We start from the raw sequence: 18,352 nt of genomic DNA, 5'->3' as shown, positions 1-18,352 counted from the left end.
GCCTAACATATCTGTGATAACAGTGGGTTCCTAATATCACATATGAGTACATGATAAATGTTATTATAATTTGTACTTTTAGTTTATTACTAGTGCCTTAGTTTTACATTCTGAATGGAAACATCATTTAGGTTCCTTATTGTCAGAATAGATAAAATTTGTACTTTTTTGTAGGAATTCAGACTTCAGAGGTGTAATTACTTTTTTTTGTTGTTTTCTAGCAAGCTCTTTGAGACTGTACTTGTATGTATCTGGCAATGGGAAAAGAGTTCTGCTTATAACTCCTTCTGGATGCATATTCCTTTGGGAACATTTGGAATTCAAGAGTATCTTATCTTCTAAAAGCCCTTCATTGGTGGGCCAATGGTCCCAGATCATACCTGAAGAAGCAGTTCATTTGCCTTCCACTGAAGATAAAGAAGCTGTAGTGCATGCTGTTTTTATAAAAAATGAGGTAAAATCCAAATCAGACAGGGTATTATAGAAGTGGTGGAGATCTCAGACTCTAAGAACAGATATCATCTGGGAAGCTGTTGAGCAGAGTGTGTAATGGAATAGCTGTATATCTCCAGGCATCATTAATTGTCATAGTAATGGTGAAATTATCACGGAAAAGGTATTTTTATATTTCTTGGTCACATTTTAAAAGATGTTTATTAAAAATGGTTTGAACTTAGAGCTTCCTAGTTATACTTTTCCCTAGACTTAGAATATAACTAGTTTTGTAATAAAGAGAAAAACAAATATCGTATATTAACGCATATATGTGGAATCTTGAAAAATGGTATAGATGATCTTATTTACAAAGCAAAAATACAGACACAGATGTAGAGAACAAACGTATGGATACCAAAGAGGAAGGGGGTGGTGGGATGAATTGGGAGATTGGGATTGACATATATACACTTCTAAATATAAAATGATAACTAATGAGAACCTATTATGTAGCACAGGGAACTCTACTTGGTGCTCTATTGTGACATAAATCCAAAAAAGAGGGCATATATGTATATATATGACTGTTTCACTTTGCTCTACAGCAGAAACTGACACAGCAGTGTAAGGAAACTATACTCCAAAAATAAATAAATAAATAAATAAATAAATAAATAAATAAATAAATAAATAAATATTTGTTGGAAGCATTTAAAAAAATGCTAGAATTAGTGATATTAAGTAAGCCATTTAATTCCCAGGAAATAACACGTTCATTAACTAAAAGCATTCAGAATAGCAGCATGGTACTCTTTGTATGTATGGACCAACATTTTATTACCCAATCTACTATTGTTAGAAATTGCATTTTGAACTTTTGTTGTTTTCCTCCACTCCCATGGGTAGTGCCCTAATTTAAATAATATGTAACTATAGGGACTTCCTGGTGGTCCAGTGGCTAAGAATCCGCCTTCCAATGCAGGGGACATGGGTTCAATCCCTGGTCCCACATGCTGCAGGGTAGCTAAGTCCGAGAGCCACAATTACTGAGCCTGTGCTCTCTAGAGTCCACGAGCCACAACTAGAGAAAAGCCCGCATGCTGCAACGAAGATCCGCATGCCACAACTAAGGCCCAACACAGCCAAATAAATTAATTAAAAATAAATAAATAATATGTAACTGTAAAAGAAGAAAAAAATAAATATATTAGAATATTTCCAGTTATAGCCAGAGTAAAGGCAGTGTTTTCTTAAGAGAGTAAACTGCACCTTGATTTCCCATTTGAGATATGCCTGTGCCTCAGAAATTAATTACTTAGTCTTTAGCTTAATGTTAAGCTACATGTTAAGAATAAAAATATGAGCAGACTCTTGATACGTTTCATTTATTTTATTTATGATGAGAAATATGTGGGGTTTTTTTGTTGTTTGGGGTTTTTTTTTGCTGTTCTTTCAGGGATTAGTTTATTTTATTTATAGTTTAATTAGTTTATTTTTTTTTCCTTGTTTGTTATTTATTTTATTTTTTTATTTTATTATTATTATTTTTTTTGTGGTACGCGGGCCTCTCACTGTTGTGGCCCCTCCCGTTGCGGAGCACAGGCTCCAGACGCGCAGGCTCAGCGGTCATGGCTCACGGGCCCAGCTGCTCCGGGGCATGTGGGATCTTCCCGGACCGGGGCACGAACCCACGTCCCCTGCATCGGCAGGCGGACTCTCAACCACTGTGCCACCAGGGAAGCCCTGTTATTTATTTTAAACATACCAGTGTGTACATGTGAATTCCAAACCTCCGAACTATTCCTCTTCCCCACCCTTACCCCCCTCCCTGGTAACCATAAATTTGTTCTCTAAGTCTGTGAGTCTGTTTCAGTTTTGTAAATAAGTTCATTTGTATCATTTTCTTTTTTTTTTCTGATTCCACATATAAGCTATATCATACGATATTTCTCTTTCTTTGTCTTACTTCACTCAGTATGACAATCTCTAGGTCCTCTTGATTTATTTTCAGATTAATTATATACTAAAGTATATTAAATTTATCTACAGTTATTTGGAGACTGCTGCTTGTGTTCATTTACCTTCTATTCTGGGGAATGCCTGAAGTTAACATTTCTAGCAATTCGGTGGCATGAAAATGTATTTACATCTATAAGGTGAGGTAAATGTTTCCTTCTTCCTTGTTTTCTATCTGCTTTTTTTTTTGGGTGGGGGGTGGCTGCTCCATGCAGCATGTTCCCCTATCAGGGATTGAACCTGTGCCCCCTGCATTGGAAGCATGGAGTCTTAACCACTGGACCACCAGGGAGGTCCCTCTATCCCTTTTAAAACATTGTTATCTTTTGGCCCATAAATATGTAATAAGATTAGTAAGTGAAATGTGAATATCAACTTCTGAGGCTTTACAAATTCTTTCTTCCTGTAAGTATTGTTCTGTTTCTTTACTTTTCATTTTGAATGTCTATTATAGAAAGTTTTTCTTGTTTTTATTTTGTTTCCCTTCTTGGAATCAAGAACACATAAAAGGTAAGGCAGACAGATTATGGTCTTACTTGTCTTAAGACTATAAAAATAACTCCTTTGAAAAGTAATTCAATTGAATTTTTTAAAATAAATTAATTTATTTATCTTTGGCTGTGTTGGGTCTTTGTTGCTGCACACAGGCTTTCTCTAGTTGCAGCAAGCAGGGGCTACTCTTCATTGCGGTGCACGGGTTTCTCATTGCAGTCACTTGTCTTGTTGTGGAGCATGGGCTCTAGGTGTGTGGACTTCAGTAGTTGTGGCTCACAGGCTCTAGAGTGCAGGCTCAGTAGTTGTGGCGCACACACTTAGTTGCTCCATGGCACGTGGGATCTTCCCAGACCAGGGCTTGAGCCCATGTCCCCTGCATTGGCAGATGGATTCTTAACCACTGTGCCACCAGGGAAGTTCCAATTCAGTTGAATTTTGAAAAGGAAATAACTTGAATTTACTACTGTACCTTTTAAATGCTCAAGTATTTTTTCAATTAAAAGTAATTTTATTTATTTTAAAAAGCCCAATGAAATAGAATGCATTAAAAGCATATAATGACTTAGATTTAGTAAAATAGTGAGATTTTTTGGGTTTTTTTCTGTTTATTTTCTTTATTTTTTATGCTAGCAGTATTTTATTTGGGTGTAATTTATATAAAGTAAAATGAACAAATCTTAAATGTACAACTAGGTGGACTTTGATAAATATACATATGCCTGTAACCATCCTCATATCAAATATAGAACATTGCCACTATCCTAAAAATCCCCTCTTCTCATCTATTTAATACCTGTAAAAATTTTCGTAATAATGTAGAAATATGTGTATCTAAACCTTTAGTGGGTGCAGATGTGTTTGGGGCTGGCTACAGAACATGCCATTATTAGCAAAACTCTGATGTGGACCTTGTTTAACTAGCAATTGCTCTTTTGTGCCCTGGATGAAACTTGTGAACAGTTGCTATGAGACCCCAAATATATGTGCACATGTATGAATTTAGTTGGACCCTTGTAAGTTTTTGTAATGAAGTATATATTAATTTAAAAGTTACTATACTTTCTGTTTTCAATTATTTCACTACTTAGATCATTGAGATACCATGTTCAGTGGGCACACCAAGATTACCTTCTGTGCAGTCTGATTCCTAAATGTGAATCAGTAAAGTCAAGAGGAGCTCTAATTTCTGCATTTTCAAGAGACGGTATTACCCTGGCAGTAACTCTTAATCAGAAAGACCCAAAGGTCAGTAAATGTAATCTGTCTTGGAAGTAACCTGTAAAAGAGAGTTTAGTTCAGTTTTGAGATTTCTTTTCTCCCGAGTATAGTTTTTTTCCTTAATATTACTTTATATTCTTTTTTTTTTTTTTTTTTTTTTTTTTTTTTCTGTATGCGGGCCTCTCACTGCTGTGCCTTCTCCCGTTTCGGAGCACAGGCTCTGGATGCACAGGCTCAGTGGCCATGGCTCACAGGCCTAGCCTCTCTGTGGCATGTGGGATCTTCCCAGACTGGGGCACGAACCCATGTCCCCTGCATCGGCAGGCGGACTCTCAACCACTGAGCCACCAGGGAAGCCCTATATTCTTTAAATTGGTGTTTTTTGATCTTCCTCAACATAGTAAATTGGTAAAGTTATTTACATTATCTGCCGCAATTTTCAGAATTTGGCCTTCAGTGGTGAAAAGAGGATAATGGAAAAGGAAGAAAGAAGGGCAAAGTGGTAACTGATATTCTTAAAATGTAGTATAAAAGAGAGAAAAGTTATAGGTGGTCAGTATTATCTTGCCAGTTTGCAAAGACTAGGTAGTTCATTGATCTAGTAGATCTCTAGGTCTTCAGAATTATAAGTAAAATAATTTTAATGGTTTTTTAATTTTTTTTTTCTTTCTAGGCAACTCAGGTATTATTTATAAACACACTGAATTTTGTTACAGTCTGTGGTAGCCTTAAAGGATGTAGTAATAAGAATCCTGTGGTTCCAGCTACACTTATCAGGTAAGGGTTCTTTTGTATTTCTAAATAGTATTTTTATTTTCTTTTTTAATAGTTTAATAAGTTTAAGGCACTGATAATTCAGTAGGTGTCTAAATAGATGTTTAGATAGATGATGCAACTTTCAGCATTTGTGCTTGATAGATTCTAAAAATTGCTGTGTATAAGGAAAGGCTTAAATACTTTAAGGAAGGGTGGAAGATACATAAACACATTTTCTTTTCTCTTTTCTTTCTTTATGTTATCTTGGTAGGAGTGGAATTATGACTGGGTAGAGAAATACTGGGCTAAGTTAGAGAGGCTGAAATGAAAAAACCTGGGTTGGGCAGACCATTATATACTCAGGCTGAGGTGTTTCTAGCTTTTTAACAAAGTTAGCATTCTCTGCATACGGGTGGATAGTACCGTAAGTGGTGATTTTGGATGGCACATGGACCTATGAAGGATAATAGAGTAGGAAGATTTCCTCTTGGATCCTCCTAGTTTCCTATTCTGAATTGTTTTCTCTGCTGCTCTCTGAATTTCCAGAGTTTTCAGGTTCATCCAGCTTTGCCTTTTTATTTTCTTTCTCTCCCCAAAATTTCCTTTCTAGAAGTATTACTGGTCTCAGTTCAGTGGTCTCTTTGACTTAGGGTGTCCATCATTCACATGAGGAGGAGCTACTTTTTTTGTCTCCATGAAAGAAACATTAATATTATCAGATAGTTAAGGAGTAGTAAAGATGGCTTTGGGAAGAGGGAGTCGGCTACTGAGTGGAGCTCTGGCAGGCTGCAGAGAAGACAGGTGTGGTATTGACCTTCAAATCTACCAGTAGATCTTAGTTTTGGACACCACTAGGATTAGAAGTTGTTCTAATTATAATGTAAGACAAAAACTTTACTTTGTTATGTCTTATTTTCATCTTATGATTTGCTTATGAATCTAAGTAAATTTCTAATTTGTATGTTGTATGGAGTAGATGTCTATGAGCAAACTCCTTTTTTCTTACTTTTTTTTCTGGAAAGTAAAATACATGAAATGTATATGACATTTGCCTACTATTCATTCTTTTGACCTTATTTTTTGAAGCATCTTACCCCTTCTTGGCCATTGTAAATTGTCAAAGACATTGTAGAGAGTCCTTTCTAAACATATTGTTTTGCTTTTTCTAGGTCCTACTGGGTAGGTGATATCAGCTGGACTCATGATAGTCTTTTTCTGGCTTGTGTGTTAAAACGTGGCTCCCTGGTTTTATTGACCTGCCAAGGTGAATTGCTAACGTTAATTACGTTTGGTTGCTCTATAGAATTTGGGCCAGCAGAATTTATTCCTCTTCACCCACTAATAACATATAGGTGAGACATTTGAATTGTTTTAGTTTATTTACAGAAGTTTTTCTCTTTTGGTGTTACTTTACTGTGTATCTTTTTAATATAATTTCATCTTTCAGATTGTCTTATTCTTTCTTTGAGTCTGTCATCTCAATATCCGCTTTTTATTTATAGTTTTCTTCTGTTTCTTTTTGTGGCTTAATCCTGGTGAAAATTTGACATTGTGACTATGTAAGTATATGTTATTTAAATATTCAGTAGCACTAAAAAAAGTAACTTCTTTGATATAAAAATTAAGAGAAGTGTGATATATCTTTTATTGTTTCAAAAGCAGAGCACTTAGATAAAAATTAACTTGGCATATGTATCTCCTTTTCTCCCAGAGGGAAAAAGGAGAAAAGTTATTGGAAATGGGTAGTAGACTTTAGAATTTAGCCATATTTTAATTTTTAATTGTGAGATCATGAAGCATTTTGGCTTTGGAGTCAGAACAAGATTCAAACCTCGGTTCTTCTACTTATTAGTTGTGTGACTTTGGGTAAGTTATTCTTAAGACTCTGTTTCTTTTACTGTGAAATGAAGATGACAGTAATTGTCTCTTAGAGTTGAGGGAATGAAGTAAGATAATAAATAATTATAAATTGCTTTAACACAGTTCTGGCATAAAATAAGTGCTCAGTAAATATTTGCTATTATTGATGTTGATACTAATATATGGCTAGACACATATAGACACTGATTTACAAATCAAAAGCATTGGAAAAGGTCTTTGAAACTAATCCATTCCCTTTGCTGTATAGAAAAGAAACTGAGGAGGGATGTGTCCTTGGTTATATTTAGCAAAAAGTTTTGCTTAATTTTTAGCAATAGAAAATTCTAATGGAAAAACTTGTCACTTCATGCAGTGAAAGTTTTTCCTTATTTCTTATGGTCTGATTCATAATTGACTTAAATTTCACCACATTTTCCTTTAAAATTAGTATTTAGGGCCTTTCAAAATGGATTGCTTTTTTTGATTACAAAAGTAATACATATTCATTGTTTTAAAAAAACTTAAAAATCAAATGTTACAAAACTAAATAATGTAGAAAGTGAGACTTGTAATCCTATTCCTCAGAGATAACAATTATTAACATTTTAATGTTGTCTTCTAAATTTAAAAATTTTATATAACATTTATAACAATATTAGTTTCTTTTTTAAAGCAAAATAAATTATATGACATATGTTGTTTACTATTTTGCTTCTTTGTTTTGTTTTGTTTTTTTGCGGTATGTGGGCCTCTCACTGTTGTGGCCTCTCCCGTTGCGGAGCACAGGCTCTGGACGCGCAGGCTCAGCAGCCATGGCTCATGGGACTAGCTGCTCTGCAGCTTGTGGGATCTTCCCGGACCGGGGCACGAACCCGTGTCCCCTGCATCGGCAGGTGGACTCTGAACCACTGCGCCACCAGGGAAGCCCCGTGGAGTCACTTTTTAATGGTTTTATAAATTTCGCAGCATGTACATTCTGAAACCAATCTTCTATTGTGGATCATTTGGCTAATAAAATCTATATTTGATTAGTTTCTTAACCAGAAAAAAAATTATATTTTTGTTATTCTCTTTATATTTATAAAGCTCCAAAGTTAATAATCAGTGACATTAAGTAATCAGGATCAGGTACACCAACATAACAATAAATAACTACACTTATGTGGAAACTCAGTCATATTTAATCTTAAGCTGATAAAATTATACTTATCACCATCCTCTCCAAATGTCCTCTGTTTCTTTTCTTTCTCCTCCTTAATAACAAATATACTCATAGCTCCTAATTATATTCTTATAAGTAAATTTAAATAGATAGTAAGAAGGAAAGGTAACTAACTCTTTAATAGTAAAAATGAACTGCCTCAATTATTTTCTGAAAAAGGTTGTATAAAACTAGATTAAAGGGCTTCCCTGGTGGCGCAGTGGTTGAGAGTCCGCCTACCGATGCAGTGGACGCGGGTTCGTGCCCCGGTCCGGGAAGATCCCACATGCCGCGGAGTGGCTGGGCCCGTGAGCCATGGCCGCCGAGCTTGCGCGTCCGGAGCCTGTGCTCCGCAACGGGAGGGGCTGCGGCGGTGAGGGGCCCGCGTACCGCAAAAATAAAAAAAAATAAAAAAAAAAAAAAAAAAAAAAAAAAAAACTAGATTAAAAACAAGACAGAGTAAGTTCTACAATTCTACAATGCTGGGGAAATTTTAAAAAAACACATAAACCTATGTATTATTTAATCACTTATGTTTTCCTCACAGATATATGCACATTTAATATTTTTGCATTTAATTTGCTTTTTCATCATTCTGGAACTTTTAATTGTTTTGTTTTTTCTTTGGAATAGCGTAATTGTTTCCTTTAAGATTTTTCTCTTACTAATTCTTGAATTTTGGTGTTTGTTTGCTAGACCACAGCAGTTTATGCTTCAAGATTCAGATAATTCTGTAGATTCATCAGCTTCTGATAGTGACCCTATGAGACAGAGATTTTCTATAAAAGCACATTCACGGTTACCCTACCTCATTATTTCTGATGGATACATGGTCACAACCCTTCGATTTCTTGATAATCTGTCTCCATCAGTGCTCATGAGATCCCTTCTACTTGATTCAACACAGAGGCTTGAGAAAACATACCGAAGTGTGATATTGTCTAAGGTATAGTGCTTTTTGGTACCATTAGTAAAAGTTGACTGCTTAGTCCTTTCAAATTTAAAACTGTACTGACAGCCTTGGATTGTATACAGTTATCTATAGATGTTTTAATTGTTTGTAGTACAATTATCTATAAAATTTTGCTCTGGAAATCTTTTTTCTTCTATAGCCAAAAGGCCAGAGGCTGAACTTGCAATCACTGGATTCCCTAAGATCTAGCTTGTTAAAACACCACGGAAATGAAAATTTAGCTGATTCTACTGTTCCCAGATTCTTGCAGGCAGAAGAAACAATGAAGTTAAATGAAAAAACAGCAGATTTGCAGGTACTTAGTAACAATGTTTTATTTACTTTGAACAGTTATGTATTGACTTTATTCCAAGAAACATATTTTCTTTTTCTTTTGTTAAAGGGGAGAGAAATTTGAGAGCACTCAAGTGATTCTACTTGTAAGGAATCAAATGATATTAAGTATTATTTTTTTCACTCATGTTTTAGGATTTTGAAGCCGAAGAAACTAATGAAGGCGAACATTTTCCAGACAACTTATTTTCTTTTTGGAACCAAGAGAATGATCTGTTGTTTAGTAGTGCCAAGGAAGGAAGATTGGAATTTGCTTCTATGTTTGATACCATACATGCAAAAGATAATACTGAGGAGACAGATAAAACTGTTACAGAACTGCATTCTGTCCAGAAAAATCTCCTTGCAGCATGGACTATAGGAATTTCAAAAAATGTGACAGAAAAAAAATTAATGTTAAATTACACAGTAGTTTGTATCACTCATTTTTTGTACATTCTTCAATTTATAAAATGTCCTTTCCCCAAACTTGATCTTTTTTTAAGCAAGAGCCCAAGACATAATGCATGGGTACTTTGTATCTTTCAACTTTTTCATCAGTGTTTATCAATCCAGTACTGGGATATGAGATACAGACAAGATGTAGGACATTTGGTAAAGCTGACCTCAAATACTATAAAGCTTTTGCTGACACAGCAACAACAGAATCAGTTATTCTCAAAGAAGCTTTTAGCCTGTTTTCATTTACTCAGAATGGTAGCTGATCATTTAAATGGCGTATACAGTCTTCAACCAGAAGTTATTTCAGCGTCAACTGATGGAAGTAGAACAGCAAAGCAAGACTCATTGGTGGTACCCATTTTTCAAATGTTTCAAGATAGTGGTGCTTGGAAAAACTGGTCTTGGAATTCATCTTTCAAGATTCGTCCTCAAGTATTAAATTTTGTTCAACAGCCAGGACACAGGTATAATGACTTTAATATTAGGAGACCATCAGCTTTATAGTTTTTTCAAAATAGAGATATAATTCCCACACTGTAAAATTCTCCATTTTAAAGTGTACAATTCAGTGATCTTTAGTATAGTCACAGGCTTGTAGAACTATTAGCACAAATTCCAGAATATTTTTATCACCCTCAAAAGAAACCTTGTACCCATTAGCACTCAGCATTACAGATTTTATGTTATAGGATTTATGCCAAATATTATTCAACACATGTATTTTATTAGTCTTGGGCATCCATGATACTGTTGAAGGATTTTGGTTTAGATAAGCACTATAGAAAAATGACCACAGGTACATAAAGCATTTATGAAAGTTTTAAAAATATGCATTTTTTGATCAGTGGACTTTGTGCTATATTTAAATCTGATCAGTTTGTATACATGTTATTACCTCAGTGAAGAATACTTGCAGGAAAAAAAAGGCTAATGAGGAGGCTATACTCATTCTTATCCCTAGTCTGAAATTTGATTTTTATGATTACCTAATTTTGTGTGCAGATTGATGGTTCTCTGGAGAGTATTGTACAGAAAAACTTTATGGTATCAATCACAATTAAGTCAAAGAGTTCCTGAAGATGACATACAGTTAACTGAAAAGATGACACATGAAGCATCTACTGTCAAGTCCCTGTTATGTCATATACAGGCTAAATTGCAGACTGCTGGAGTTCTCTTGAACCAGACCTTAGAACTTAAATCTATCAATGGTCAGTATCTTATAAACAATTTCTAACTCCAGGAATAAGTGATATAGTTAGTTGGACTTTGACTTTATTAATTGGTTGCAATTATTTGCTTTTCAAAACAATTTCTGGCGGAGCTGTATCCACTAAATTTTAAAATAAGTACATGTTTATAAAGTAACTTAATTAACCAGCACTAATTTTTGGTTAAAAACTTTGTAGGGGAAGAGTGTTTCCTATTAGGATCATATGAAAAGTCTGTTCAACTATGGAAGAAAGCTCTTCAAGAAACCCAAGAGAAAGGTAGGGGAGTGTTAAAGAATAATATTTGCCATAATATTGGTAGGAGCATATTTTAGCATGCTATTGAGCTTAAAAATTATTTCAGATTTCTGAGTGCTCACAATTTCTTAATGCTCAAGTAGAATACATATTGTAGGTACTTTTACTGTCAGAAATAGTTATTTAAAATTATTCTTAGTCTTGGAAATTGTAGAACCAAGAATTTTTTCTTTTATCCATAGATAAGGCTCCTCTGTCCTTTCTTTGGTTAGTGATGGAACCTGTGATTGATTGTTGATAGGGAAAAAAATGAGACTTAATCCCAAATTTTAAAAAAATATATTTTGTCATTTAGTGGACTGCAAGTATCTAAACGAGAAACTATGGGTCAGATAATTTGTCACCTTATTACAGACTTATAGAAACATGGAGCTAAGGCTCTCTGCCGTTAAGTAATTCAACTTTAAGAATTTCCTGTGGGACCTCCCTGGTAGTGCAGTGGTTAAGAATCTGCCTGCCAATGCAGGGGACACAGGTTCGAGCCCTGGTCTGGGAAGATCCCACATGCCATGGGGCAACTGGACCCGTGTGCCACAACTACCAAGCCTGAGTGCTACAACTACGGAAGCCTGCACCCCTAGAGCCCGTTCTCTGCAACAAAGAGAAGCCCATGTACTGCAATGAAGAGCAGCCCCCGCTCACTGCTACTAGAGAAAGCCTTCGCACAGCAACCAAGACCCAACGCAGCCAAAAATAAAATAAGATTAAAAAATTTTTTAAAAAAGAATTTCCTGTGAGTTAGACTTAAGATGGGCTACATGGAGTTTTTTTTTTAAAATATTTATTTGGCTGCATTGGGTTTTGGTTTTGGCATGCAGGATCTTCATTGCAGCACACGGGCTTCTCTCTAGTTGTGGCACTCAGGCTCTGGAGCGCAGGTGCTCAGTAGTTGCATTTCGCAGACTCAGAAGTTGCGGTGTGCAGGCTTAGCTGCCCATGTGGGATCTTAGTTCCCCGACCAGGGATTGAACCTGTGTCCGCTGCATTGGAAGGCGGTTTCTTAACCACTGGACCAACAGGGAAGGTCTCCTACATGGAGGTTTTTGTTTGTTTTTTTTTTTTTTGCGGTACGCGGGCCTCTCACTGTTGTGGCCTCTCCCGTTGCGGAGCACAGGCTCCGGACGCGCAGGCTCAGCGGCCATGGCTCACGGGCCTAGCCGCTCCGCGGCATGTGGGATCTTCCCGGACCGGGGCACGAACCCGTATCCCCTGCATCGGCAGGCGGACTCTCAACCACTGCGCCACCAGGGAAGCCCTACATGGAATTTTTGATGAGAATCTAGGGGTGCGGATTCTAGAAACTGGTGATAGCTTTTATGATATAGGGCTGAGGGTATGAGTGAGATGACAGAGGTTCTCAGCTAGTGACCTTGGAGCTATCCTTGACTGCAACTACTACCTGGTCAGGTTTGGCCAGTTATTAAATTTATTTTCTGATTGATGTGGCTTTGTATGTTTCATTAATTTATCTACTTAACCGGTATTTATTGAGGGCCTCCTATGTGTATTAGGCAATAGGAATAACTGAAGTAAACAAGTTTACCCTAAAGTTGTCCACAATCTGGAGGAGAGATCACATAAACAACTAGCATATTTTTAATTATGTTTTATGGTAGGTGCTGGGAGAGCACACAGTCTGAGCTGGAGTGCAAACATCAGTCTGGGGAAAACCTGGAGGAGCTGACATTTAAAATTGAGTGAAAATTGTCCAATTGAAGGAGTGGGAATGGTTTAACAAAGGATATAACATTCCTAAAGCAAAAAGGCATGAGAAACCATGGCAGTTTGGTAAACTTCAGGTAGTTTTAATAGGACCAGATTATTTGAAATGTGTAATATTGAGGATAGGGTGGTGAGTGCTAAAGTGAGAGGTAGAGAACAGATGATAAAGGAAGATATTCTGCAGTGCCATGGGATTAAGATTTTATCCTGAAGACAGTGGGGTCAGTTAAGGTACTTTATGTAAGAAAGAGAACTTTTCAAATAAATATAGGCCATTTGGAAAGGTCACTTTAGTACATTATGGAGGACCATTTGTAGGAATGTGGTGTAGAGATGTAGGTTTTACCTAGAAGCAAGACAGTTAGTTGAGGGGTCCTGAACCAAAGCAACGTCAAGAGTACTGGAGGACAGAAATCACATTTGTCAGATATTTAAGAGGTTTGATCAATTGGACTTGAGTAGAGAAAGAAGTCTAATGTAGTTCTCAGATTTGGGGATTGTCCAACTGGATGAAGAAGAGTGGCATTCAAGGTGATAAGTTCTCATGAAGAAAAGTTTTCGTAATGAGTCTCATTGTAGACCTTTTCATTTAATTTCATTTCCAACTGTATCTATTTGGTATGGTTTCTTGTAATGAAGACTGAAAATAACTGGCTTCAACAAGAAAAAAGTTTATTTCTCTTTCTTAGGAAAGGAGTCCAGAAGTTGATAGTCTGGGGCTGATTGGGTGTTTCTGTGGTCTCATCAAGGACTCATCCTCCTGTAGATCTGCTACACTGTTGTCCTTAGTGCGTTGCTTCCAGTCTTAAGGCCATTACATGGGCTTCCCTGGTGGCTCAGTGGTTGAGAATCCGCCTGCCAATGCAGGGGACACGGGTTCGTGCCCCGGTCCGGGAAGATCCCACATGCCGCGGAGCGGCTGGGCCCGTGAGCCATGGCCGCTGAGGCTGTGTGTACGGAGCCTGTGCCTCGCAACGGGAGAGGCCCGCGTACCGCAAAAAAAAAAAAAAAAAAAAAAAAAAAAAAGGTTAAGGCCATTACATGAGTTAAGATGAATGCTGAAGTCCCAGGCATCATGTACATAATCTAGTTAACAGAAAGGAAGAAGGCAGGAAGGGCAAGAAAGGGTGTACCTCCTAGCTGAGTTACCTCTCTTTAAGCAGCTTTTCTAGCAGTTCTATACAATATTATCTCTTGGTTCAGAACTTGTCATATTTTCACATGGCCACATCTAGCAAGAAATTGTGATCTGTGTGCATTGTAACCTCAAATAAAATTAGAATTCTTTTACTCAGAAAGAATAGATAAGGAGTAGGCAGCCAGCAGTCTCAGTCCTAAGCACCCTTCAGTGGTCAGGGGCTCCTATCTTATTGGATAGTGTTTCTTCTCCTTTGGAAAGTCTCTTTGACTGTCTGTTTGATATTTGTATGATTTCTTGTGTGGTTTTAAAAAAATTTTTATTTTTAGCATGTTCCCTTCTGTTTCATACCATGTGTACTTGAGATAGATGTCGTTAGTGGACCTTAGTACCGAGATGAGGAGGATGTGCACCTCTCTTTGGATAAATTCTTAGTCATCCTAGGGCCTAATCAAAGAAAATAAAATTGTTCAGAACTTAAAATGAAAAAGAACAAACTATTGCTTACCTGTTTTTTATTAAAGTATAAAACAGGTACAGAAAAGTTCACATAACATGAATGTACAGCTTGATGAATTTTTATAAACTGAACATTCCTGTCTACCTAGCACCCAGATCAAGAACATTACCTAGCTAACATGTTTTTAACGTAAGTGTAATTCTTCCCTGTTTAAGGAGGAAGAAGGATATGTTTTCTTCAGATACGCTATTATCTTTCCCTTTTGTACTGCCACCTCTATAACTATAATTTAAATGATGCTCAAGGATTATGTGATCAGCTAGTAAGAGAAATACTGTTATGGTCCCACCTACCTGTAAAAGAAAATGAAGATTGTTCAGGTATGCTTTTCAAAAATCAGTATGTTTAATGTTAGTAATTTGTATTTATAAGTGTAGATATGAAATTGCTTATACATAAAAGTTGGTTGCTCTGCCCTATTGTGGTAAATTTTGGACTGTCATCTTCTCAGCAAGGATCATGTTTTTGTTTGTTTTTAATCTTTGGGTCTCTAGGCTTAGCAGTAATTGCCTGCTGAACTGATACAATTGTTGTATCACAGCCCTATTTGTTAGACATAATAGCAGGTACCCAAGTACTTTTCCTTGATATGTTTGTATTTTCTTTAATGGTTGCTTAAGGTTGTTTAGTAAAGTGATGAAAATCACTTTCTGAGGTATTCTGAGTCTTTAAAATTGCTTAATAGGCTGCAGAATATTTGGATTGTCCTTTTTAAAAGAGGTGTATTTAAATTAAGCAGTAACCAGAGTAAAAGATATATATGAATGAACACATAATATAGTTATAATGTTTATACGGTCGTAAACCATTAGATGTATACTATGCATATGAATGTGTCAGAAAGGCTCAATATATCAGAACTTTCTAAATGGAGTTCATGACTCTAATGGAATTTTGTTTGTTTTGTTTTTTTCTAATAACTGATTATTTATTGGTTTAGAACATTTTACTGATGGAAAATAGTGATCAAAAGAAGTTAGTTTACAAAGGTTTCTAAAAATAGTTTGAGAAGTGGGGCCCATCTCTTACATAAAACCCTTTCTTTGATTTTCACTAGTTTGTCAGAACAGTGTTAGTTTCTTTGGCTTCAGCCACTGTTTTTTGTTGTTGTTGTTGTTGTTGTTGTTTTGAGGTGAGATAGTTGGTAGAATACCATGACATTTTTATTCTGGTATTCATATTTTCTCTGCATTTTTTTAAATTTAATTTTTATTTTATACTGGGGTATAGCTGATTTACAATGTTGTTAGTTTCAGGTGTACAGCAAAGTGGTTCAGTTATACGTATATCCATTTTTTTTCAGATTCTTTTCCCATGTAGGTTATTACAGAATACTGAGTAGAGCTCCCTGTGCTATACAGTAGGTCCTTCTTGATTATCTAGTTTTTATATAGTAGTGTGTATCCGTTAATCCCAACCTCCTAATTTATCCCTCCCCCCCCACTTTTCCCCTTTGGTAACCATAAATTTGTTTTCGATGTCTGTGAGTCTGTTTCTGTTTTGTAAATAAGTTCATTTGTATCATCGTTTTAGATTCCACATATAAGTGATGTCATATGCAGCCACTGTTTATAGATTTCTTACTTCTGGTGATATTTGTCTTTTTAAATTTTTGTGTTCATTACAGAAGTAATACAAGTTCATTTTTGACAATTTTGAAATATGCAAAGGTTTAAAGAAGAAAATAAAATCACTTAATTCTACCATTTTTTTGTCTATATACATTTATATATGTATATTCTGTTTTGTAATCTTTTAAACTTAATATTATGATGAATATTTTCCAATGTAAATAGTATTCTTTTTAAAAACCTCTTAAGCCTTTTCCTCATTATTGCACATTTTAGATTGGTGCCACCTACTTACTATTGATATTTTAAATAATGCTTTAGTGTACATAAGTTTTTATGAACATTACTAATAATATCTCTAGGTTAAATTTTGAGAAATGAGGTTACAGGATCAAAGAGAATCCGTGGTTTTAAGACTTCTGATGCCTGGTGTCAAATTGCCCTCCAAAAGAAGGACTGGTAGCTGTGTATGAGTGGAAGACTTTTATGTGTGACTTTTTAACTGACTGATATTCTTTTTTTTTTTTTAGTAGTATTGTCATAACATGATGATAAATTTCAAGATAACTTGAACCTATTGTAATGTATTTGTTTTAATTTTTAATGACAGTTGTTTAGAGTATATTAATCATATATTAATCATATCCCTTGGGTCAGGAGTTCCCAAGACTACCCCCAAGTTCAGGGATTCACAGGGAGGACTCACAGGACCTAGTATATAGTTGTACTCACACCCACGATTCATTACAATGAAAGGATACAAAGCAAAATCAGCAAAGGGAAAAGGGGCATGGGGTTAAGTCCAGAGGAAACCAGGCACAAGCTTCGAAGAAGTGACAAGATAGAAATGGCCATACACATATAGAACTTAATATTATTGTGAATACCTACCAAGTGACTTCTTTTCTTTTTTTTTCTTTTTTTTTTTTGGGCTGTGCCACATGGCTTGTGGGATCTTAGTTCTCACAACCAGGGATCAAACCCGGGACCCCTGCAGTGGAAGCACGGAGTCCTAACCATTGGCCCACCAGGGAATTCCCCCAAGTGACTTCTGAGAAAGAAAGATACTTTGTCATTGTTGGGGCCATACATTTTATAAAAATTAATGTTAACTTAGTATTTGTGTTTAATAGTTTTAACTGTTTATTTTCATATATTTGAATGCTAATTTATATTACTGAGTTTTGATTTTCAAATAGGGATGACACATGTTTGCTCCTACTAGTTTATATCAGAATCACCCTAGAAATAGTGATGTAACTCTCTCCCTCCCCTGCCTTCTCCCTCCACTACACGTGTTCCTTTTGTCCATACCTCCCAGAAGAATCTTATGGTAAGGACTTACTCTTACTAATGGAAGTATGTCATAATATCCAGACCTAACGGTACAGAAAAAAGCATGAAGAATCACTGCTCTGGTGCTTTTCAGATTATCTTTTTAGTAAACCCTGCCTCCTTTCATTAAAGAAAGAAAATTAGAAAGGGAAGAAAGAAGGGAAAATAAATAATGAAATGCTAAACTTGCAAGTCCATTATGGCTGGATTGTTTGTATAGATCCTTCCATGTTTTTAGATAAAACTAGTAGCTTGAGGTTAAAAGAGTTCCTAAGTGTATGTGCTCATAATTATGAGCTAATTATTTTTGTTTTATTGTCTTCAAGAAGTGTAGTTAGCTATTATAAATTAACTTGTGTAGGCCATGGGTGTTCATCTCAGAAAAAAGTTGTAATTATAATTTTCTTCTTGAATAATGTTGGGAACTTAAATATTACTACTTTTGATAGTTTGATCAGAATCTCCTTTGGTCATTTGGTGTCCTTCAGTTCCTGAGAAGTCTCATTGTGAGTTTGGAGTGACTGGAAATGTTCATCCTGAAGCGGCGGTGAGGGTTATCCAGTCCATGGCTCGCTTCATGGCTGCCTATTTCACCAATCAGCTGCTTTGCATTTTGCCACCTCACAATGTGAATGTTCTTCCTCCCCTTCATATTAAAACAGGTAAACAAATAATTTTCTCACCTTGTTTTTGCACGTAATATTTAAAATCGTATTATATGGTGATCATTAGTCTATGGAAATAAAACTGTTCTAGCTCAGTGCCTGAACGCTAAGGAGATACGCAAGTGACTATTTACGAATGAATAT

General features: G+C 35.9%; 1 protein-coding gene across 1 annotated transcript in view; it reads left to right on the top strand.

Annotated features, from left to right (window-relative positions):
* Positions 1-18,352, top strand: part of CPLANE1 (ciliogenesis and planar polarity effector complex subunit 1) — a 134,071-nt gene that overhangs the window by 8,164 nt on the left and 107,555 nt on the right. Inside the window, exons 5-16 of the mRNA XM_067030886.1 lie at positions 222-454; positions 2,485-2,591; positions 4,035-4,191; positions 4,838-4,941; positions 6,090-6,272; positions 8,678-8,927; positions 9,094-9,249; positions 9,423-10,192; positions 10,731-10,939; positions 11,138-11,218; positions 14,793-14,957; positions 18,032-18,205. Of these exons, the coding sequence (XP_066886987.1) occupies positions 222-454; positions 2,485-2,591; positions 4,035-4,191; positions 4,838-4,941; positions 6,090-6,272; positions 8,678-8,927; positions 9,094-9,249; positions 9,423-10,192; positions 10,731-10,939; positions 11,138-11,218; positions 14,793-14,957; positions 18,032-18,205 (2,589 nt within the window). The remainder of the gene's footprint in view (positions 1-221; positions 455-2,484; positions 2,592-4,034; positions 4,192-4,837; positions 4,942-6,089; positions 6,273-8,677; positions 8,928-9,093; positions 9,250-9,422; positions 10,193-10,730; positions 10,940-11,137; positions 11,219-14,792; positions 14,958-18,031; positions 18,206-18,352) is intronic.

This window comes from Kogia breviceps, chromosome 4 (genome assembly GCF_026419965.1).
Source record: "Kogia breviceps isolate mKogBre1 chromosome 4, mKogBre1 haplotype 1, whole genome shotgun sequence".
Taxonomy (NCBI): Eukaryota; Metazoa; Chordata; class Mammalia; order Artiodactyla; family Physeteridae; genus Kogia; species Kogia breviceps.
This window is presented reverse-complemented; position numbering and strand designations above follow the sequence as displayed.